This window comes from Cottoperca gobio, chromosome 18 (assembly GCF_900634415.1).
Source record: "Cottoperca gobio chromosome 18, fCotGob3.1, whole genome shotgun sequence".
Lineage (NCBI taxonomy): Eukaryota > Metazoa > Chordata > Actinopteri > Perciformes > Bovichtidae > Cottoperca > Cottoperca gobio.
Window position 1 is genome coordinate 220,375 of NC_041372.1, and position 24,381 is coordinate 244,755.

Genomic DNA, 24,381 nt, shown 5'->3' on the forward strand with positions numbered 1-24,381 from the left:
CCTCAACACTTAAATTTCCCTTTAAAGTTTATGGATTTATTCTACATGTTCCATATTAAGTTTTATTTGGAACTGAAGATCAGAAAATAATTGTAAAGAGTCTGGCTGTAAGTAGTATTAACAACCAGTGTATACACACTCACTTACACACACAACCACAGACAAACACACACTTTACTCATCATGTGATGAAATTCATCAAATGTATAGGTTGGGTGCAAATACATGTGCACTATTATGACAACACACATTTCACACATCACTGTGACGTAGAGACACCGCGATCTGTATCTGGAAACACAACAGACACACTAAATCAGCAGCACCATATATTATTTGTTGACAATGCAAGTCCATTTTTCTGATACTCTTTCATTAGTTAGTTATTTATCACTCCATTCCCCTGTCATTTCCATAGTAAAACTCCTACTTTAGCAGCACATACCCACACAGCAGGTTATAATACTCGCCCCTCCAGCACAATTCATCCACCTCCTTTTATACGTCATTTGTCTATATACTCTTCCATTCTTCACAAACGAGCATGCTCATCACTCGTGGTCAATCAATCTCCAGCGTCTGGCTCATGGTCTCTCATCCGCAGATAGTGAGACAGAGATAGAAAAAGCATAGAAGGAAAAGAGGGGAGGGCAATTGCATATAAATAGCACCTATCAGTGTTAATATTTATGATGATGTTAGTGCAAGATTGAAGTTACTAGATATGAGAGAGTAAGAGCGAGATGAAATGGCTTGGAGGAAAGAAATGGAGAAAGGGGGTGTAGGAAGAAAAGGAAGGAAGAAGAAGCAAAATTATTATTATAATAAGAGTACAGAAGTAGGAAAAGAAAGACATGACAAAAAGAGTAAAAAAGAACGCTGTTAAATCGCAACCGTTTGCCAAGTGTTTTAGGTTATCTATTTCTGCTTTCAAACCCAACCGCATTGAAATTGTCAATTGACAGCCTTTTGGTTTATGTTTGACAAGTGAGCAATATTCAGCGCTTTTAACTCCAAAGTGGGGAGTTTTTGAGGCCAAAAGATGGAAACTGGCTAAAAGATGACAAGAACATGGTAAAGAAGACATGGAGAAGGTTAAATGTTAGGAACTATATGAACAATAAAAAGACAGCTGGCTTACCAAAAGAAACGGAATGACACATTGTATTAGAATTTGATGCATGGAGGTGAAAAGATTAATAGAAGTAGAGAGAAGTGGAAAAGAAAGGATCTACCCAGTGATAATGGATGGATGATAGAAGGGATAAGAGAAAACTAGAATGTGCTGCTCTTTAGTACAGTTTGACATGTGTGATAGTGCCAAGTATTCAGTATATTATAAATCTGATATCAGCTGATATGTTTTTACCTGTGTGACAGTTCTCTGAACGTAGACTCTGTGACATCAAACATGTAATCTTGTTGAGCTATACTTGTTTTACTTAAATCAGGAAGGGACATTATAAATGGATTTGCAACCATCATATTTATTTTTAGACAACCTACGTTTAAACAACTAGGCCAGTTAAAGTACTATGTCAAAACTCTTGTAGCTTCCTCTGTACCGCATAAAAATGCTGATTCAAATTGTCTTGAATAACAATTTAATTAATATATTTCATGACGCATTGTGTGACACATAAACATCTTTAAAAATGATTATTTGATACTGTCTCCTCCTGTTTTGGCTTCCTTTCTGTACTCCACTGATGTCTTCTCTACTCTGATATTCTCAGGTCTACTTCAGCTGCATTGAAATATTAACCAAGCCCCATTAAACTCTAGACTGCAGTAAACACATACCGTTCTAAAATTCAGAGACAAGCATTTACATCCCTGCAAAAGCTGCATCATGTATATTTCAGGGACTTGTCTCCATCCAGGGTGTACCAGCAGATAGCACTGTGACCTCTTAACGGGTGGCCGTCATGTGATAGTTTTGCATTTTCAGAGAGGTTGTTGCCCTGTGTGGTTTACAGTCCGCCATGATGGAGTTGTTACGCAATGCCACATATCGTTTGAAAGCTTAGAATCTTGTCTATTTAGTGAGCAAAACGATTTTGAGATCAAAATCACAACAGCAAGTACAGTAGGCATCTCACACAAGCAAGCAAACTCACAATCAAACCCATAACTTTGAGCCAACTCATCTATGAAGTCTCGTCATAATCTTGTAATCAGTAATAATCCAAAAAAAAATACTTCCTGTGTCATTGCAGAGGTCCTATAGATCGTTTTCAGTAAAAAATATATCCATCTCGAACATCTTCACATCGTCAAAAGCCTATGAACAGCTGTTGCAATCTTTGCCACTGTGGAGTTGTTTGACTACCTCAGTGTTTTCCGTCAGGGAAATTGACGATGATCCCCCATCAGCTTCCAGCTCTGCCTCTACCATAGAGGGCATGTTAGTCGGTGTTACGTGCTGTAGTGTGTGTTACGTGCTGTGGTGTGTGTTGCATGCTGTGGTGCGTGTGTGTGTGTCTCTCTCTCTCCCTCTGCTTGGCTCTCCCCAGATGCATCTCCTTCAGGTGCCGGCAATTCGTAATCAGTGCCTGCACAAAAGGCTTGGAGAGGGGCAATACCAGTCTCTCGCTTCTCCTCCTGCTCAGTGTGTGAGCTTGGGTGTCGGTCCTCTACGGTGGTGGAGTGACTAAGGAGCTGTGGAGCAGAATTGTGCATGTGGGGAGATAGTTTTGTTGTACCTGTATATTAATTAAATGCTCTTTCCTTTTACAAATCGGTTGCCTCGTTCTCACTTTCTTTGCCCGGGTTATTTAATTGCTTGTTGTTGCTTCCCCACCAGCCCTAGACTAGTAGGGAATGTAACAGTTGGATTCAGGAGTTTAAAGTTAAACTCCTGGAGTCAAAGTTAACAGGGTCCCACCCTTGCTGTACACAGCTTGGATGATTCCCTGCTTCCCCCTCCTGAGGTTCCGGACGGTTTTCCAGAAGCACCGTGGTGCCGACTGAAAGTCCTTCTCCATAGCTTCTCCGAACTACTCCCACACCCGCTGCTTTGCCTCTGCCACGGCAGAAGCTGCCGCCCTTCGAGTCCGTCGGTACCCTGCAACTGTTTCTGGAGTCCTCCCGGATAACATAACCCGGAAGGACTCCTTCTTCCAGGTCAATCCATTTAGCACCAGCATCTGAAGTGCTGAGAGCAGCAATGCCCATGGCACAAGAGGAGCACAAGAGCACAGCTGGACAGAGCATATGGGCCAATAGATTAACGCTAGGTTAAAGATGATCACAGTTAGTTTCATGTTATAATCTGAATAGACTGTGGCAATATGATTTACCATTCTCTGCAGGGAACTGTAGTAGTAGCATTGTGAATGGAATATGTGTCATTGCAACAGTAGAGCTTGGAGTACATGATCAACATTCATGTTAATGTAAATGTACTACTACTAGCAAGTACTGTAATTTTGCCCATAGCCCCAGAAACTAATCAGTGCAATATTGTTGGAATATTAATATTAATTAATTAACGTTTTTCTATCGCCAATGACTATGTGCCAGTATCTCTCACAGATAACCAAACCCGACTCTACAGTTTCCAACAGCTATTTATTTATTTATAACCTTTATTTAACCAGGATATGGCCTCATTGAGATTAAAAATCTCTTTTTCAAGAGCGTCCTGGCCAAGATAGGCAGCAGCACAGTTACAGACAAAAAAAATCACAATCACAATCACAACATTAATTAAAACATTTACAGACACAGCGGTCTGCTTCAATGTCTTTAAGAGTTGCTTTAAGTCTGTTCAGAGAGAGCAGCTCTCTGTGTTTCAGCTCATTCTGCAGCTGGTTCCAGGCAGCCGGAGCAGCGTAACTAAAAGCCCTTTTCCCAAGTTCTGTACGGACTTTTGGCACAGTTAAAAGAAACAAGTCCTCGGAGCGAAGCCGATATCGTCCACTGCATTTCCTACTAATGTAGATCCTTAGGTATTGTGGAAGAGTACCCAGAATAGCTTTATAAATAAGGATGTGCCAGTGTTTCAGTCTACGGGTGGTCAGGGAAGACCATCCAACACGAGCATATAAGGTGCAGTGGTGCGTCAGGGTTTTGAGGTTTGTTATGAATCTCAGTGCCCCGTGGTAGACGGTATCCAGAGAGCTGAGGCACTGAGACGATGCATTCATATAAACATCTCCATAGTCCAGCACAGACAGAAACGTTGCAGAGACTAATCTCTTTCTGGCCTCGAAAGAAAAACAGGACTTGTTTCTAAAGTAAAAACCTAATTTTGTTTTTAATTTTTTCAAAAGTTCTAAAATGTAAGGTTTAAAAGAAAGAGAATCGTCAATGATAATACCAAGATATTTGAACTGAGACACAGATTCAATCTCAGAACCCTGTGAAGTGGTGATAGGAGGGAGGTTCAAGTGTTTGGTTTTTGCTTTCGAGATCATCATGAGCTTCGTCTTTCCAGCATTGAAAACAAGTTTCAAATCACACAAATTACATTGTACAATGTTAAAAGCAGTCTGGAGCTGACAAAGAGCCTGATTTAGGGAGGACGCAGAGCAGTAAATTACTGTGTCATCATCATAAAAATGGAAATATGCATTTAAAACATTGTGATTAAGATTATTTATATAAATGATAAATAACAATGGTCCTACAACCGATCCCTGTGGTACACCCTTGGATACATTAAGAGAACTAGAAGTTATACCTTCTGCCCGCACACACTGTGATCTGCCCGACAAATAGTTTTCATACCAACAGACAGCTTGATCTGAGAGACCTATACTGTAGAGTCTTTGTGACAATAAGGCATGATCTACTGTATCAAAAGCCTTGGATAAGTCAATAAAAAGTGCTGCACAATGTTCTCTATTGTCTAAGAAATTTATAAAATCATTTACTACTTTTAAGGCGACCGTAGTGCTGTGTTTTTTCGTAAAACCAGATTGAAGGTCAGATAAAATATTATTAGTCGTTAAGTCCTTTAGTTGTTGACTTACCAATGATTCCAGCACTTTATTTAAGACAGACAATTTGGAGATGGGTCTGTAATTATTTAGGATAGTGGTGTCACCCCCTTTCAACAGTGGGAGAACAAAAGCAGATTTCCAAATAAGGGGAATTTCGTTTGTCTCCAGGGATAGATTGAAAAGATAGGCCAGGGGCGAGGCAAGGAAATCAGCTGCTAACTTTAAAAAGTATGGCTCCAGGTTATCCGGACCTGCTGATTTTCTTGTGTCTAAACTTTTAAGGGCTTTATGCACCTCTGAGACTGTTACTGGATTAAAAGTAAAGGTTTGACCCGGCCATACACGACCTTCAGAGCAAGCAGGGGCTCCTAGAGGTATGTTCTGAGATTCAAACAAGGAACCAGAGGCAATAAAATGTTCATTAAAACAACCAAGCATTTCTGCCTTGTCAGCGATTTGAAGAGAGTCTTTGACAATACAAGATGGAAGTTCTATCACATTTTTATTTCCAGCTATTGATTTAATAGTTTTCTAGAATTTAAGGGGATTATTTAAGTTATTTGTGGTTTCAGTTTGGAAATAATCAGATTTGGCTTTTCTGATTTTAACAGTGCATGCATTTCGCAGCTAATCCGACCCAAGACCTGTACTCCTGGCTTTTGACCATGCCACATTGCGCTTGTGAAGTAAATCAGAGAGATCTGATGTGAACCATGCATTATCTCTGCCTTTTACTCTGTACTTTCTTAAGGGGGCATGCCTATCAACACTTATAATAAAACCATCATAAAAGAATTTCCAGGCATTTTCAACATCGGATATGAGATTGATTTTCTCCCAATCGAAGAGAAACAGGTCGTGAAAGAAACCTTGCTCCACAAAATGTTTCATATCACGCTTTATGATGACGCAGGGTTTTGTCTTAGGGACTTTTGTATTCCTTACTGTAGCAATGACACAGTGGTCACTGATGTCATTTGCAAATACAGAAGCAGTGGTGTATTTATGAGGAGTATTTGTAAGGATAAGATCAATTAAGGAGGATTTTTTAGGAGATTTCAGATTGGGTCTAGTGGGACTACCAACAATCTGAAAGAGATTTAAGGAATTGCAGTATTTTTTAAAGTCCTCTGATGCTGATAGCAGCCAGTTACAGTTAAGGTCACCCACAATGACAATTTTACCATAGTTAAGACTGGACAAAAGCTGCATTAAAGATGGTAAAGCGTCACTGACAGCTGAAGGTGGTCTGTAGCAAACAAAGACAGTGATATGGAGAGCTTTTGATACTTCCAAGTCAAGAGCCAAAAGTTCAAATTGTTTTGTCAGTGATGTAGAGAGAAGAATCTTTACATGAAACTTAGATTTAACAAAGACTGCAACACCGCCACCCTTTTTAGGTCGATCAGTCCTATATACAATGTAACATCAATATTAATATCCTTATTTGGAATGGATTTGGTTAGCCAGGTTTCAGATATCACTATTATATCAGCATCAGTTGAGTGTGCCCAAATACGAATCATATCCATTTTAGCAATCAAGCTGCGCACATTCAAATGGATGAGACCAAGATCTGAAAATCTGCAGGAGTGTTAGAGAGTGTTAGTGCAGAATCTGGTCCAGGGTTAGGTTGCACATTTCCTGTAATCAACAATAACAGTTCAATTAGACATCTACAGACAAACGTAGGTGGATTATTTGATGGCTCTCTCTTGGTGTATAAACCGAATACAAGGCCAGGAATACGGCTAGCAGGAATAATAAAGTTGTCTTGTAGAGCCATGAAGCTCATCAGATGGGCCAAGTCCACAGAAGCGCACTGGACAGATGTGGGGGAGAGGACCAGAGGGAGGGGGATCACCATAAAGCCCAGCGGACTGCAAGAGGAGCACGTTCCCCGGCCTGGTAAAACCAGGGATGAGAGAATTTGACGGAATTTTCCGGTCCCGTGGGGGCTTCCCCCGTTGCCGCTCCAAATTAAAAGGGATAGAACAGCCAAAAGCAAAAACATACTTGAAATCCCGCAAATCGTGGAGAACCCAACCAGAACAGCGGACTCCCGAGCTCCACGCCAAACGATCAGCTGGGAACGATGGTGTTGTGACGTCACAGGTAAACAGGAAGCCAGACCTGGTGTATCGTTGGTTCGAAGTAAAACAATTTGGACCAGCAGGGATCCTTAGACAGTCAGATACAGTCAAGTGCGCCGCTAATAGAGCCAGGAATTAGCTCTTCCCTTCAAGATGAGAAGGAAATTGGACCCATCGAGTTCAACGACGTGTTCCCGGTTCCCGAGTTGAACAGGCTCCAATAGTCCAAGCAGAAACAATCCGGTATTTCCGAGGAGACGAAGAAGTAAACCACACTACTACATTTATCAGCAGGTGTCAAGCAAGTCATGGGAACTTGGCTTGTGTCTTGAGGAGTTGTACCATGTATTTACCTACACATTAACTTTACACACACTGCACTGCTATGGTCACAGCTATAACATTACTAACTTCTTACTCACCGTCAAAGTAACGTTATGCCAGGCAGACATGCAGCTGACAACCTCACAGTTAAACTAATTGATATGGTGGAGACTTAACGTTAGTGGGAAAGTGGCCTTTTTTATGACAATGCACGCAACATTGTGGTTGCTAACTCTCCCGGATGGACTTTGAACACATTAACATGGATGGGCAAACACTTTGTTAAACCACAAGAGCCTGAGAGTAAAGTGCTCCATCAAAGTACGTCTGTAAACCTACTGAATTATTGACAATTAATCACACAGAAAGGAGCCATGGGGGACACATTGTGGCTGTTATATCTTACATTTTAGCAACTTTGAAATGGTCCTGAAATGGTGAGAGTATTGGGAATGAAGAATACTTCAAAATGTAAGAGAACTTTCTGAAAGCCTGATTTGAAAATACGGTTGACTTTCGCTAATGACTGATATAACTTGGAAGTGGGAAATGAAAACGCTATTGTGAGATTACATTTTACATTTAATTTAGATCTGCCAAAGTCAGTTGTTATGCATAATTTGATACTAAAAATGTAAAAGCTGAAAGAATATACAGGTATACAAATCTACCATTTTTTTCACAGCACCTTAGCCGAATGAAGAGTAAAAACTATGTTGTTATGTTTTGGTGTCATTTAAGGTCATGCTGCTTCTCTCCTCTGTCCATGATTTTATGGGCTCAGTTTCTCCTCCATACACACACACAAGCGTGGGATCGGCACTTGCAAATCCGCGCTGGAACGGCATGTGTTAATTGTTTAAAGTCAAGGTGAAGGGTCCCTGATGCATCGCAGTTTAGTTTAGTGGGTTAGAGTTAGGGTTAGGGTTAGGGTTATTGTAGAATCCCCACAGCTAGACTTACTGGGGTCAACAGAAGCATCCCAGATATCTAGCAGGCTAAATATCTGGCAGGCTTAATATCTGGACCTGAAAAGGAGCTACATCCAATGAAAGCTTAAGACACGAAGAGGAAACCTGGTTAGTCATCCAAAAAAAGGAGATATTCATCACTAACAGCTACATTTTGCTACATTTAGAGCACTTAATTTAACAAAAGTATGGAATTTTTTGTTATAACTGTATTGAAGCAGTTTCTTTGATTTAGAAAAATAGTGCAATATTGTGTTGAATCAAATTAAATCATTATATTTTCAATATTTTCTTATTGAAACATTTCTTTCTGACACAAAATGGACTTGAATCTTAAATAACATAATTCAGAAAAATGAAAACAGAAAACCATCTTCGGCAAAGTTTGCCACACGCCGTCCCCCACTACAGACATATTTGGAGTGCAGGCTATCCATTGTCATTAAGCAGCATGACGATCTGTCTTTTTTATTCTTCACCTTAAAATTACTACAGACTCACTGGAATGCTTTAAAACAGGGGTCAGGAACCTTTTTGACTGGGAGAGCCATAAAAGCCAAATATTTTTAAATGTATTTCCTTGAGAGCCATATATTTAATAAAATTGAGTTTTAAGTATGTCACGTCTCTGAGTACTAAAAGCGGTATCAGTGTTTCCCCTACCATTGTCTGTGCCCCCCAACAGAACCCCGCACCCCCCTCTGATTTTTTTAATTTAATATTCACAACTCACTTTTTACATTGACAGGTGCTCTTTTAATAAATAATCTAAACGCTTATGTTATTTATCTAATTTATGTGCACTTTTCTGTGTCTACTGCACGGGTGTCAAACTCAAGGCCACAATTATATACCACGGAATTTGACTGAACTCGAACAATTCTGCAAGGAAGAATGTGCAAATATTCATCAATTTAGGTGTGCAAAGCTAGTAGAGACATATCCAAATAGATTGGGGGTTATGGGTTTTGATTTCAGGCTGTACGGCAAATAAAGTAACTATTTCAAAGGGGTATGATGACTTTCTATAGGCACTGTATATATATATATATCATTATGGAGATATGAAATTACCCTTATCGGTATACAAGATTTTGGGAATATCGCCCAGCCCTATGTTGAATGCATGAAAAAATAATCCTCTTGGTTGATTCATACCCGTCTACAGCTTTAGGTCCTTTTCAATTAGCAGAACAATTAGTTGAACTGCGTTTGCCATCATTTTGTGCATAATTACTTTCAGGCCCTCTTTTCTATGATGACATTGGTGCAAAAAGGTACATTTCCCAGTGGGATTTTGAAACAATTAGGCTTGTTGTATTTAACTGTACACAAGGTTATGAATGATTTTTTATTTACTTCAGTGTTTCCCCTAGGTTACTGCTCTGCGGGGTGCTGCCTGGGCTGGATCAGGTCCGTGCGTGGCGCAGATTTTTTAAGTTCTCTACTTACCTTTCCTCCGCTCGGTCTCTGACTGTAAGTGTGTGCGCTCGCGTGTGTGTGTGTGTGTGTGGGTTCGGAAGCGGAGCTCCGCCCTTCACGAAGCAAAGCAGAGGAGAGGAGAGAATGTAAATACGCAAAGCAACTGAAACGTGCACATAAATTAGATAAATGACATAAGAGTTTTGTTTATTTAACAAAAGAGCACCTGTTCAATGTGAAAAGTGAGTTGTGAATATATATAAAAAATAAAAAAACATCTTGAATTGAATGCACAGGGAAACACTGTACTTTATCGGTACTTTGTCTTACACACTTATTTCACAATATAGAAACAATATGTCTTATATGCTTTGGCCTAAATATAAATAAAACAATCATTAAAAAAAGAAATCTGTCAAAGTAAACCCATTTTAGCCATTTGCGCATGGTGGGAAATATTAGAATGTGACACATCAAAGGCTCTCTGCTAGTGTAAAGGAGAATAGCTATCTTACAAGGACTAGGCTAAATAAATGTTCACAGAGTGATAACAGTGATACTATGTGTTATAGAGGGGATTTTGCCCGGATATGAACACAGGTGTGCCTTCAGATTTTGGCTTGGTCTTTGGTGTGACTTGGCCATAGAAAGTTTAGGAACCCCTGCCTTAGCATATACCATTATAAACTTGCTCAGGTGCAACCAATCAATTTCCAGATCAAACACCAGGCTAATTGCCCCATACCGGACCTCCATTGAAGTGATTTTGATTACTTCAGAATCAAACCAGTTTCTTGAGGATTCCACTACTAGTACTGCATGGTACGGTAAAGAATCCACCATGGTTGGAAAAGTGCTTTCAAAAAGGCCTCCGGGATAAAGTTGTAGGAAGGCACAAGTTAGGTGATGGCTACAAAAACATTTTGAAGGCAGAGTGTAAAAATTACAGAGAAGACATTACCTGCAATTTTTAAATAAAAGTAACTACTATTTCAAAATGTTCCACTAAATATTTTGTGCTTTTGTAGATACACTGTGATCTGTAAATTGTAGTGCACATGTGTAAATGATAAACTGAGGCATAATATTGTTGAAATTGCACTTACTTTTCTTAAGAAATTTTAGGTTGTTCATAATGTTTTTTAAAAAGATAGTTCATTAAACCTGAACAATTTCAGAATGTACTTTTTTTGCACTAAAACAAATTGGAAAATTTGGAGTTGTCATTATTTATAGGTTACTATGCTATGATTTTACTGGTCCAGCCCACTTGAGAACAAATTGGGCTGTATGTGGCCCCGAACTAAAATTAGTTTGACACCCCTGGTTCAGAGCATTATTAAGAAATGGGAAGCGTATGGCACCACCAACACCTTGCCTAGATCAGGCCGTCTATCCAAACTGGATGACCGAACCACGAGGATATTGATCAGAGAAGCTACCAAGAGGCCAAAGGCAACTTTGAAGGCCTTACAAGTCTTTATGGCTGGGACTAGTCGGTCTGTGCATGTGACGACAATCTCACAAGCTTTACACAAAGCTGGCCTGTATGGCAGGGTGGCAAGAAAGAAGCCTTTTCTGAAAAGGTGCCACACTCAGTCTCGTTTATGCTATGCAAAATCACACCTGCAAGACTCTGTTGCCATGTGGAAAAAGGTTTTATGCTCAGATGAGACTAAGATTGATCTTTTTGGACTAAACTCCAAGCGTTATGTTTGGCGAAAGCCAAACACAGCACACCACCCAAAACACACCATACCTACTGTGAAGCATGGTGGTGGCAACATTATGTTGTGGGGCTGTTTCTCTTCAGCAGGGACTGGGCACTTTGTCAGGATTGAAGGGAAAATAGATGTTGTCAAGTTCACCCACATTCTTGAGGAAAACCTGCTTCCTTCTGCTAGAAAGCTGAAGATGGGCAGGTCATTCACCTTCCAACACAACAACGATCGTAAACATACCACCAAAAGAACAACGCAGTGGCTTAAGGATAGGAAGGTGAATGTCCTTGAGTGGCCAAGACAGAGCCCTGACTTAAATCCAATAGAACATCTGTGGATGGACCTGAAGAGAGCAGTCCATCGCCGCTCACCACGGAATTTGACTGAACTCGAACAATTCTGCAAGGAAGAATGTGCAAATATTCATCAATTTAGGTGTGCAAAGCTAGTAGAGACATATCCAAATAGATTGGGGGTTATGGGTTTTGATTTCAGGCTGTACGGCAAATAAAGTAACTATTTCAAAGGGGTATGATGACTTTCTATAGGCACTGTATATATATATATCATTATGGAGATATGAAATTACCCTTATCGGTATACAAGATTTTGGGAATATCGCCCAGCCTTATGTTGAATGCATGAAAAAATAATCCTCTTGGTTGATTCATACCCGTCTACAGCTTTAGGTCCTTTTCAATTAGCAGAACAATTAGTTGAACTGCGTTTGCCATCATTTTGTGCATAATTACTTTCAGGCCCTCTTTTCTATGATGACATTGGTGCAAAAAGGCAAATTTTGTTCAGAGAAAATTATCCAGTTACCATGATATCTTTTTTTTCCATATGGAAAGCAGGGGACACAGTTGACAGTCAGAAAGAGAAAAGAGAGTTGTAGAGAGACAAGCAGACATCTATTTCACTGTCAATCATGCAAACAAATAGGATACAAAAATTGTTCCATCATAGGGATATCATCTAAGCATATTGGGACCACATCTGAACACTTTGCCTTTCTCTTTGAAGCTCTTTGAACTGCCAATCACTGAAGTGTTGACAATAAATTTGTAGTATCATTCAGTCTATTACTCTTTTTTCAATTGTTCCTCTTTTTGAAACCTTTTTTCTCTTGTCTGTGTTTACTCATCGCTTTCTTCTCACTTTGTTCTTTTGGGCTTTGTTGTTTTCTGGCTATCAATTTGTTTTTTGCATCAGTCCAAGGAGTTGTTACTCTGTAGCATTTTTGCATTGATTTAGTTAGATTCCACCCTGAAATTGTAGTTTGTATTAACAAAGGCTGTATTGGAATACTTCTTGCTGTAAAAATTGACCTTTAAAAGTTGCGAAACGTAATCGATGAATCACAGTGTGTTTAAACATTAATGCACAGTGGTTTGAAGACGCATCAAGAAACATTTCTTTCAACAAATTACAAATGGGGAAAATGCTCTATTGTGGGTGCTCTAAATCTAGCAACAGGCACTCATGTGATGATTGCATATAGCACAACTACTTCTGACCGCTGCACTCTTTGTTTAAAGTAATGTTTAAACTCCCCCATCCTCTAGACACATTTGATCACCTGTGGTTGATGTATGCCCTGTGTCTTCCAGACTTGTCTTAATGTCTCATTAAAGGAAATGAGTGTTGTGCTACAATAAACAATCTTAGTTTTTTGTGTCAGCATTATACAGTACTGTATATCATCCATGCTAATGTTTCACGCCCACCCTGAATTCTTTAAATGTGACAGCTCACATTTAATTAAATACTCAAATACATCATACAAATATTTCATCAGACTGTAACCTATTATGTAAAGCTTAAAGAGCTGAATAGGAATGACCAGTCAAGCCCCTACAGAGCCTCTGGGTTCATTTAAGAACTATCACTCTTTCAAGCACTGGAAGCTCCACTGGACCTCTTTCAATGGAGCAGCAAACACTTCCCCGTCCATCAAAATCAGTTATTCAGCTCTTACATCAAGCAGGAATTATTTAGCAGTACTCCCTGAGGAGATGCCATGGTGACTAGTGGCCGAGGACATAAATGAGGACACCAGCTCAGAAGATGGTTTTGCCATTGATGCGTACTGAGCTTAACGGCCCTCCTCCAGGCGATGCCCTGCTGCTTAGAGAAGAAAAAGGTAGAGATGTTTCGATAGTGTTATCAGTACGTCTCAGAGGAGTGGTTTTACAGTGACACTTTGGTCACGGTCCCACAATAGCTAAAATGGCGGTGGATAATCTCAGGCAGCTGTAACTGAGTTGGAGGGCTAAGCAACTATATCCGATGGACGTCGGCTGAGCTACAGCACAAACTTTTCTACCTCTAGTAGAAGTAAGTAGAAGTAACCCTGAGGTAAGTAAATGGTAATTGGACTTCAATTATATAGTGCTTTTCCAATCTTTGCGATCACTCAAAGCACTTTACGACATATGTCCGCATTCACCCATTCACACACATTCATACAGAGTCCGAGACTACCATACAAGGTGCACATCAGCTCGTCAGTAGTGATAAACATTCACACACCGTTGGTCATGTCATCGGGGTAAATTTGGTGTTCAGTATCTTGCCCAAGGACACTTCACACTACATGTTCACTGAAGTAAACCCACTGTACAAGTACCCCTGGTTGAGAATGACTAATGGACATGACTGAGCTGACAATGGAATTGTCAGTCTAATAAATCCTTCAAATGCGACAAAGTGTTTGGTTGGTCCATGCACTCTAATCTAACTCTAAAATAAGTCCTTACATAGTTATGGTTAGGGAATGATCATGGTCATACCTTAGAATAAACAACCTTGACTGTGAAGCGTAAAGTGGCCTCATGTGTTATAGTCCTGATAGGGATTGGGAGGAAAGACTCTTTTAGTCACCATTGAGGGGAGCTTCTTTGTTAAAAGCTATTATTTTAGTTAGTGACATTGATGATTCTGTATACATTTGTGTAAGATTTGATATACGCTTGTTGTTTCTATTTGTGGACATGCATCCAAACTAACAGTTGCCTCGTTACCTCTGCCCGCCCTACCACCCCTCTCAACTTCTCCAGTCTATTGCTCCTGACCTTCTTCCTTTTCTCACCCATCTTATTAACACTTCCTTAACAACTGGTTTCTTTTTTAACAACCTTAAGGAGGCAAGAGTGAACTCTCTCCTAAAGAAACCCACACTCAACCCTACTGAAGTGAACAACTACAGACCTGTCTCTCTTCTTTAATTTCTTTCCAAAACACTTGAACAAAATATATATATATCTATAATCAACTCTCATCTTACCTTCACCAGAACAACCTTCTCCATCCGCTTCAATTTGGTTTCAAGGCAGGCCACTCAACTGAGACTGCCCTCCTCGCTGTCAATGAAGAACTCCACGCTGCTAGAACAGCCCCCCTCTCCTCTGTAATCATCCTTTTGGAACTTTATGCTGCATTTGACACAGTTAACCACCAGATCCTCCTCTACACTCTCCAAGAACTGGGAGTCTCAGGCTCTGCTCTCTCCCTGATTGAATCCTACCTAAAGGACCGCACATACAGGGTAACTTGGAGAGGGTCTCTGTCGGACCCTTGTCAACTCACCACCGGGTACCCCTCCTCTTTTCTCTGTACACCAATTCACTTGGCTTTCAAACAAAACCCGCCTGTTTGCTATACTGGCTCCAAAATGGTGGAATGACCTCCCCATTGATGTCAGTCCAGCAGACAGTCCTCACACCTTCAGTCGCAGACTGAAAACTCATCTGTTTCGACTGCACCTCGGCCAATGAAGAGAAAAATAAAATAAAAAATGCTGTTCTTTGTATGTTACACTTACATTGGTTTGGCTTATTTGAAGCTAATGGTTGAATTTGTATTCTATTGTTTCTGTATGTTAAACATATCTGTTTGGCTTGTTCAAAGCTATTGTTCTGCACTTGAATGAAAATATACCTTTTTAAAGCGAATGTACTTGCAAGATTCCCGCTGTTCGGATGATTGTTTGCACATATTGTAAGTTGCTTTGGACAAAAGCGTCAGCTAAATGAACTGTAATGTAATGTAACAGTAATGATCCAACAGATAAGTACCTTAGAAAGGAAGGTTTTATGTCTTAAATCACTTTTAGCATACACTTGAACCTTCATTTAGACCACACACTAGACACAAGTGTTAAAGAAAATTGCTGAAGGCAGTTTATTTACGACTCCACTGGCGTTGGAATGTGTCAAGGGTCCTTGGAGCCCTCTTCTGCAATGGGTCTTGAGCAGATCTTTAATGGAGCTCAAGGAAGCGATGGAGAGAGAGAGAGAGAGAGAGAAAGGGAGGGTGACATTGTCTCCGTCTGAAGACATGCCTCTCTTTAATTGCCTTAAGTCCTATTGATTACCTGAGGCCCCTCACACCTTTTCTGTGTGATCACTTCATGTGTGTAATCCCCTTACAGAGCTTAAAGACCCTCCTGTTTTATGATGTAATTAGCAGTATTGATCAAACTGTGCTAACGTGTGTGTGTTTGTATGTGTGTAGGGGAAACAAATTACCATGATTGCTAATAATTTAGACGCTGAAAAGAAGGAAGTAAACACATGGCAGCATACTGATATTTAGTTTAAAGCATTTTATGATCAACTCTGGGCACAAAGTCTCCATAAACTTACATCACAACTTACAAACATACATCCACTGCCTTCACACAAGAACATACACTTACTCTTGCAACAGCAATAACACACACAGACACCTACAAACCGATTCCAGCAAGAAGTATCGAACCTGAGCATTCATCACTACTCTCCTGCCAGGCCTGGAGGTGTGTTTAAGCTGCAGCTTGATCCCCAGCTCACATTACCAGACATCTTACTGTCACAACACACACCGCCTGTGACTCTCCTCAGCCCTCTCACGAGTGGTTTCCACTGTATAGACTAGATTATCATCATACTATAATGACAGGTGTGTGAAGAAAATTTGATTGCAGATCTACCACAGAAATTTGGAGTGGAGAATGTAGCCGAATGTGAGAAAAGGGACTACATCTAATCTTCATCTATTTTTTCATTGATTGGAAGAACCCTGGACCCCAGCGATAACAACTGGTATATAGAATATAGACAGGCCACCACAATTCGCAGTCCATTTTTATCTCAATTTGCGTCACATACGGTACCTCTTGGCTCTTGCACTTTTGTTTTTAACTATGACCACAATTTTACCCTAATGGACTGCCTTTATATATCGCTTTTCAAATCTTTGGCGATCACTCAAAGCGCTTGAAAATACATGACAGCATTCACCCTTTCACACATTCCTACAGAGTCCGAGGCTACCATACAAGTTGCACATCAGCTCGTCAGTAGTGATTCACACACACTCACACACCGTTGGCCATGCCATCAGGAGCAATTTGGGGTTCAGTGTCTTGCCCAAGGACACTTCGACATGCTAACTGCAGGGGCCAACGACCACTCTACCTCCTGAGCCACAGCCACAGAAATTATAATATAATACATAATCGCTGATGTACCCCATTAAGATCCCTAATCTTTATTATATCTTAACCAAAGTTTACTTGACATAACCACAAACATTCTGTAACCTTAACCATGCTGTAATTGACACACACAGATATTGTAGAAAGTACTAGAAAGTAATTTTACTAAAAACATTGACACAGGAAGTTAGGCAATTAGTCAAATGTTTTCTTAAGTTTGAATGGATAGTTAACACAAATCACAAATCTTATAGTTCAGGCCTCCTGCTCACACGTTCAACAAATCACTAGAGCACAGCCTTTCTGTCTCAACTAAAATTGTCAGTTCTAGAGTAGCAAATTAGTAGTGCATTTCAGCGAGCTCATGGACAACACAATCAGTTAAAAAAGCTATGCATTCTGGTACCTTTTTTTTGTTGGTTGGGCAGATGTAGAAACTGGTCACCACGATTGTTATCCCTGGCATCAGGTTAAGTTTGGTGTAGGTGGTGCCATAGTCAGTAGACCTGAAAGCAGGCAGACAAAAACATGAAAAAGCAACAGTTAGTCAAAAAACCTTTAAGAACATTGTTGTGCTCATTTTTTGCTATATTCTCATGATATCAATCTCGGAACAATAGCAAAAGGCATTATGGTAATGATATGAAGAAAATTACCTCTAGAAATACCTGCTGAATGTACAATATGTTGATAGTTCATTGGATTGTATAACTTTTCATGGTTCCATTTCACCAAACTCTTATCCTGTATAGTAAAACAACTACACAAATACAAAAACAAGTACTCCATGAAAAACCTTTATGTTGGCAGAAAGGAGATTCAATTTGCAAAATGCTGGGAAAAGGGCAGCCTGCTTATTCTTTTAAACTGCCCAAAAGGCATTATATCAGCTCTCTGTTAACATATTACCACTTTGTGCTCAATGTTCTGAGCCCAGTGACAAATCAAAGTGGCTCGAAGATCTGTCTATGCCTCCACAATGAAAAAACAGCCACAAGAGTCCAATGAAGTACTAGGCAATCCTCACATCTGGAAGTTTTAAGAGCAGGTACGGACTGCTGTGTGTGTTTGAGATTGATAGCTGGCTGCTGGATTGTTTCCCCAGTACGGCTCAGTCACACCCAACAAGCAGATAGTATAGGTCGTTGTGTTATTTAGTGAACTTTTGATTTTTTACTTTCTATGATCACACTGAACACAAAACAACCTGTTTCCAATTTTTTAATTGTACCAATTAAAAAATTGGTTGCCCTTGAGTTGCTTGAACATATGCTACCAGAGTGCTTTAGCTGATTCATAACCAGGTTTGAAGAGCTGACACACAAACTTTTCACAACCAGCCAATATCTCCGGAGATGGATACACACCAACACCAAGCCCAGCTAGTGCATGGATTACGTCATGACTAGCCTTCATGAAGGATTTGAAGCAAGTAGGCTTTCCATTTCCCTGGATGTGGCCAGTGGTATCACATCCAGTGAGTGTGTGGAATCATGGCAAAGCTGCTGCACGTTCTGCGCAAATGGCCATGTAGATAAGTTTGAGTTTAATCTTCCTTCGTCGATCACCAGAGTCCATGATGATGAGACTCTCTGTGTTGAGGTATGGCACCCTGGGATGAGCGAGCACCAACACATCTGTATCGGAGGAGTATATATGTGGTGTATTACCCAAACTACTCACTGCTACTGCATACATGACCAGTAACATGTCGGCTTCCTCCTGTGTACTTGTGATGTTCACCATGTTTGATTGGGAAGACATAACACCTTTGTGTGTGTGGGTAGTGATCGGCAGTTTGCACAGCTGGACAGCTTTTTGTGCAAGGTATAGCACAAGGTTGGCTTTGGTTTCCTTGGTTCCTAGGAATACCTTAGAGTCTTTGATAGGTGTGGAATCTTCTATTTTGTATCCCTTGTCTTGTGCTCTTCCTGCTGTTCGGAGCTGTCTCGTTCTGTCCTTCATGGAGTTTGTAACAGTGTAGTTATCGAATAATCAGTATATTTCACTGTAGCCTCGCGACTTGTTGTCAACACTTCGAATGAAACAACCTGACAGGTCTCGGCAACACTTTATCTCCTGCACGAGAGCCATGACATGTATTACGATGCTGGTCAAGACATGTACTAATTGACGTGGGATGATCGGCTCTTCTATGGATTCTTCAGAAGTATCTGTCCCCAAAACCATTCCTTCCAGTTCATGGATGAGGGTGGACTTGCTTGTAGTAGGTAGCAGAGAACCATCGGGCCTCATTAAGCTTGCATTGTAATGGGAAAATTCAAGTGTTCCCACAATGTCCTGCAGGTCCAGTTCTCTTGAGGACTTTGCAACCAGCAGCAGGCAAATAAACAGGGAGTTAGTTGCTTTCAAGCTGACTACTTCAGAGGATGCCTTCAGACTGATACTTTTGCATCAATCTTTCCAAGTCAGATACTTGAGCTTCGACATTTTGTGCCACATGTTCTTGTCTCCATTGACCCTCTCATATATGTTTCAAGTGCCGTGTGTCCGCGTACCTCTATGTCCAAAACACCACACTGCACTGTTGGCATTATCCACTTGGTGACGAAGTTGACCAACTTCATTTCAGATCCATCATCATGTTCTGGTGCATTGAAGGGGTTTGCACTGCCTATGACATCCTTGGGTTGTCTCACAGCTTTTTCCTGGCGTGCAGTTTTAGATGTTGAGTGTTGGTGGTGCTTCTTTGGGATAGAATCTGATATGTTTAGCATACGCTCGGTTTCTCCAGCCAGCCTTGCCAGTTCTGGGAGCTGAGGCAGTATTTGAGCAGACCCTGGGGATCGGTAGTTAAGCCAGAAATGGCACCTTCACCTTTGTGGATCTTGTTCACATGTTCCTGTGCGTGATCAGGTCCAATGGATGTGAATGCAACAGGTCATTATTATAACCCAAATATTTGTGTACCGTTCATTGGGTATTTATGGGTGTGCCATGCCATATGGCGCCAATTATACCTCATATTGGATGATTATTCCCTTTATGCTTTGTGTTATTGATTATATAAGTACATCAATGAATTCAGTGACCAAAAAAAACTATAAAACGATATACTGGACAACTATATCCATTACAAATGTCCAAAATAGTTGCCGATTAAGCGATTATCGTGTTAAATGGCCGCCATCTTGGATTTAGTGCGTATCCATGCTGGAAAAAATTGGAAACAGGTGGTTTTGAGTACTATGTGATCTAAAGAAGTCAATAAGTACCAGTTTCAAGATTCTATATTAAAGTTTCACTCCCCTGTTAATTGCAATATAACCGCATACACTAAGAGTGAAGGTGATTGTTTGTGACAGGTTTTGAAAAATGGCATAGGTTTAGGCTCGACAAGGCTTAGGAGAGGTGACCCCTTGTTCATAATAAATATCTTAAATTCCTGTCAGGAATATACAGAGAAAGGGCTAATCCAGGAAACATTCTCCCTCAGCCACAAAATGCAAATAAAGCAGAATAAGGCAGCAAATACTGATTATCAAAGATTAAGAAATTGAATTTAACTGAGGAGTAAAATCAGCAGTAACATCTACTATATTTGCATTTGCTTTTTCTAGTGTGCAGAAATTAACAGCTTTCTGGGGATGATTTAGAAAGCAATTCAAAGACACACAGGAAAGGAGATGCTGCAGTATTTAGTCGAGGGTTGAAGGTCCAATAGGAGAGAGCCTGGAAGAAGAGGTCTTGATGAAAGAGAATGATGAGCTAGCACGTCAGCCTGGTTAAGGATGAGAGGATTTACTCTTTCGCGCAGTGGGACACCAACCACTGACAGACACACACACAATGAGACACATACACACCCAGAGTCCTGCCAAGCTATTCAGAAATCAGCTCTCCTAGAGTGCTTGGATACAGCTGGAGAAAATAGAGTGTCATAGCGGGTGCTGCTTCTTCTCTGCGGTGAGCTGGCAACTGTTTTCATCTTCCTCGCTGGCCTGTGTGTAATGTTTAACCTGGGATCACTTGGGGGACATGGACATATCTAGTGCTGATGGTCTTGCTAGCAGACAGAGCTCAGTGCTTATCTTAAACAAACAATTTATGGCCTGCTAGGCCTGATATGAAGAGGTCCACTGGATCATCAGATTGCACAGTGTAAGTGTAAAGTCAGATTCAGTCCTAATGAGTTTGGAGGAAAATAGGAGATAGATTTTCACTGCACGATTATCATGGCCAAAGTATATGTTTATTATCTGCTAGATTATTTACACAATATTATCATATGTGTATCATGAAAATAAATTTAAAATAATTGTAAATATTATTATTGTTTCTTTTTGGCCAATTGACTCTTAGCTAAGTAACGACCCCCCTCCCCACCGCTACTCCATCACGCTGTTGGAACTTCAATGGAGCCCACACTAAATGTACTCCCTGAATAAATATTGCATAAGAGTCTATGGAGAAGAGACGTATAGTCGTCGGACCCTGGTCTGAGCTGGCCGATGCAACTGTTATCTGTTATCCTCACAGTATGGTAATTGAGCTATTGGACACAATGTCCCCTGATCCTTTGTGTCTATACCCTCCCTCACTTCCTGCAACGTGACATCACCTTTCACACATAGGTGTGAACACTCAGCTGATAAATTGAAAACACAGCCATGTGTTCTCTGTCTCTCTGCTCTGCTCGATTCCTCCACGGACCTGCTCCGTGCCATTGCGGTCTCCCCAAATGGCTCCCGATGGCATGGCCAATGGTGTGTGAGTGTGTGTTATCACTCCTTGTATGGTAGCCTCTGCCGCTGTGTGAATGTGTGTGACAAGGGTCTGAAAGCACTTTGAGTGGTTGCAAAGTCTAGAAAAGTGCCATATAAAAGCAGTGCATCTACCATTAGCATTCTCGTTTCTGGCCACACAAGTGTAACATTTACCCTCAATTCAACTCTCCTTTGGTCTCTACCAAAGTCTCCACTATGTTCACCAACCGGTTGCTTACTTTAAATTAGATTAGATTAATATCGATGTCCACCTCAGTGGAATAACACAGCTCACTATTACAGTCATACAATATATACAGTATACTCAAATCAAATGTATTTATATAGCCAAATATCACAAATTACACATTTGTCTGAGTGGGCTTTACAGACTGTACAGGATACGACATCCTCCGTCCTTAGACCCTCGCACCACACAAGGAAAAACTCCCTATAAGAAACCCCACAATTAAAGGGAGAAAATGGAAGAAACCTCAGGGAGGGCAACTGAGAAGGCATCCCTCTCCCAGGAAGGACAGACGTGCAATAGTTGACTTGTGTACAGAATAAACCACATAGTAAAAATACAACATAGACAATATATGTGACAGAAATGATGATGTGATCACATATTGAAAAAGATGGATCCAGGAGGATGTCAAAAAAGCTTCATGGTGCCACCAAAACAAATATATTTATCGTGGGCGTCAGGCAGGACCACGGCAACAGGCGCAGCCATGATTCATGATCCAGACGTACAATTTAATAGTGGAAACCTGCCAGATGACAGACACAGAAACTCCAGGGATGATGCCCTGGATGGTGAGTTAGTAACATGCATTTAAGGGACATGAATGCATGCAGATAGAGAGGGAGAGACAGAGAGGGAAAGGAGGAGAGAGGTGTAAGTCCCACGGCAGTCTTAGCCTATAGCAGCATAACTAAGGGCTGGTCTAAGGAAAGCCTGAGCCAGCCCTAACTATAAGCTTTATCAAAGCGGAAAATCTTTAGCCTGCTCCTAAATGTGGAGAGGGTGTCTGCCTCCCGAACACAAACTGGGAGCTGGTACCACAGTAGAGGAGTTTGATAGCTGAAGGCTCTGGCTCCCATTAGGGCTGTACAATATACAATAGTGCAAATGTGACGGTAGTAGCAAATAAGTTACGTAAATAGTACAAACAAACAAATCTTATAAAATATTGTGAGTTCCCTGATGCCATCAATCTGTGTCCAATGCCTGTATAGCATAGTCAATAAAATACTTCTTGTATGTTTCAGCTTGACCTAAATCAATGGCCAGACATAAATATAGGGTTTGTGAGATGCAGTTACATGTTTGGCCTTTCTGTGTACAGCACTGTCAAATAGATAGCAAAGTTGTTTTTGTGACTTGCCAATCACCTTCCCTGCAATATTAACAATTTTGAAAAGCTTGTTTTTGCTCTTAGCACTTAGGTTACCACACCATGTTCTTATGTGAACTGATAACATGCTTACAACCAGGCTTCCGTATGACAATAAAAGTATATGTTGACTAACACAAAACTCCTGAGCTTCCTGATTAAAAATATTTGCCGATTGGCTCCCTTAAAAATGCTCTCTGCGTTTCCATTAACAGTAAAGCTGCTTTCCCATGATCAGTAGTAAAACAGCTATGCGCAGGCTGTGGCGTTGTTTTCCTGTGGAGAGTATAGTGCCGCCAGACTAGGCTAAAGCACAACCCTTAGCGTGGAGCACAACTCGAAATTGATACAGAGCGCTGAGCGACCTCGATTGCCACTGACCTTTCAAAGCGCAACCAAATGGAATAACATTTGGTCTTACACGCTGATTATTTAGTATGCAGGAAGTACAAAGTTATTTTGTTAGGTCACATTCATTTCTAGTTTACTTGCCTGACACCAGGCCTGAAGGACATACCTGGTTTAAGTATGGCACCGTCTTCCAGGAGAAGACCAACAAGGGACATATACTCATCATATTTGAACAGCTTGACACGATTGCTGTGGACAGTCATTTAATTTGTGTTAATGGAAAACAGCAGTGGTAACTGCACCCTGTGCTGTTTGGTGCTCAGTAGGTAGTTACTTTACACATTTGTACTGAACACAGCAACTGCTGCTTAAAAGGTGATTGATCAGCATGATGAAAATTAGGTTATAAAACCAAAACAATGATCTAAAGTAGGCTTAAAATATCTCTAGAGTTTAGGGGAACTGCAGAATATGTGATACTTTTCTGTGGTTTCTTATTATAAACAACACCTTTTCCATTACATATAGACATTTATTTATCTGTAACATAAAATATCAATTAGTGCAGCTTTAACTGTATCTGATATAAAACCAAGGGCTGCCTAGAACAGCAAATCACTCAGAAGACTTGATTTGAAAAATGGTGAGCAGTGATATAGGTATAGAATGCAATTTGCAATACATGAGATACACTATTAACCATAGTGTGGACCTGTATATGTATTAGTACTGTATATACAGTATGAAATTCCTTAGAGAAAACATTAAACATGGTAAGGTCCTTTCACAGAACTAAAGCTGAAATAGTTTTGAATAAGGGCATGCTCAATATCTACATTATTTTTGATTAAGTACAATGGTAACATGATATGCCTAGTTTTTTTAATTGCCACTTCTATTTATTTATATGGTATATTTATGGTATGTGAACGTTTGTG

The 24,381-nt window shown here is 40.4% G+C and overlaps 1 protein-coding gene across 5 annotated transcripts in view; it reads right to left on the reverse strand.

Moving 5' to 3' along the window:
• sorcs2 (sortilin-related VPS10 domain containing receptor 2) overlaps window positions 1–24,381 on the reverse strand; it is a 309,446-nt gene that overhangs the window by 179,591 nt on the left and 105,474 nt on the right. For all 5 annotated transcript variants that reach the window (XM_029454505.1, XM_029454504.1, XM_029454501.1 and 2 more), the window contains exon 3: window positions 17,369–17,468. In XM_029454505.1, coding sequence (XP_029310365.1) covers window positions 17,369–17,468 — 100 coding nt within the window. The remainder of the gene's footprint in view (window positions 1–17,368; window positions 17,469–24,381) is intronic.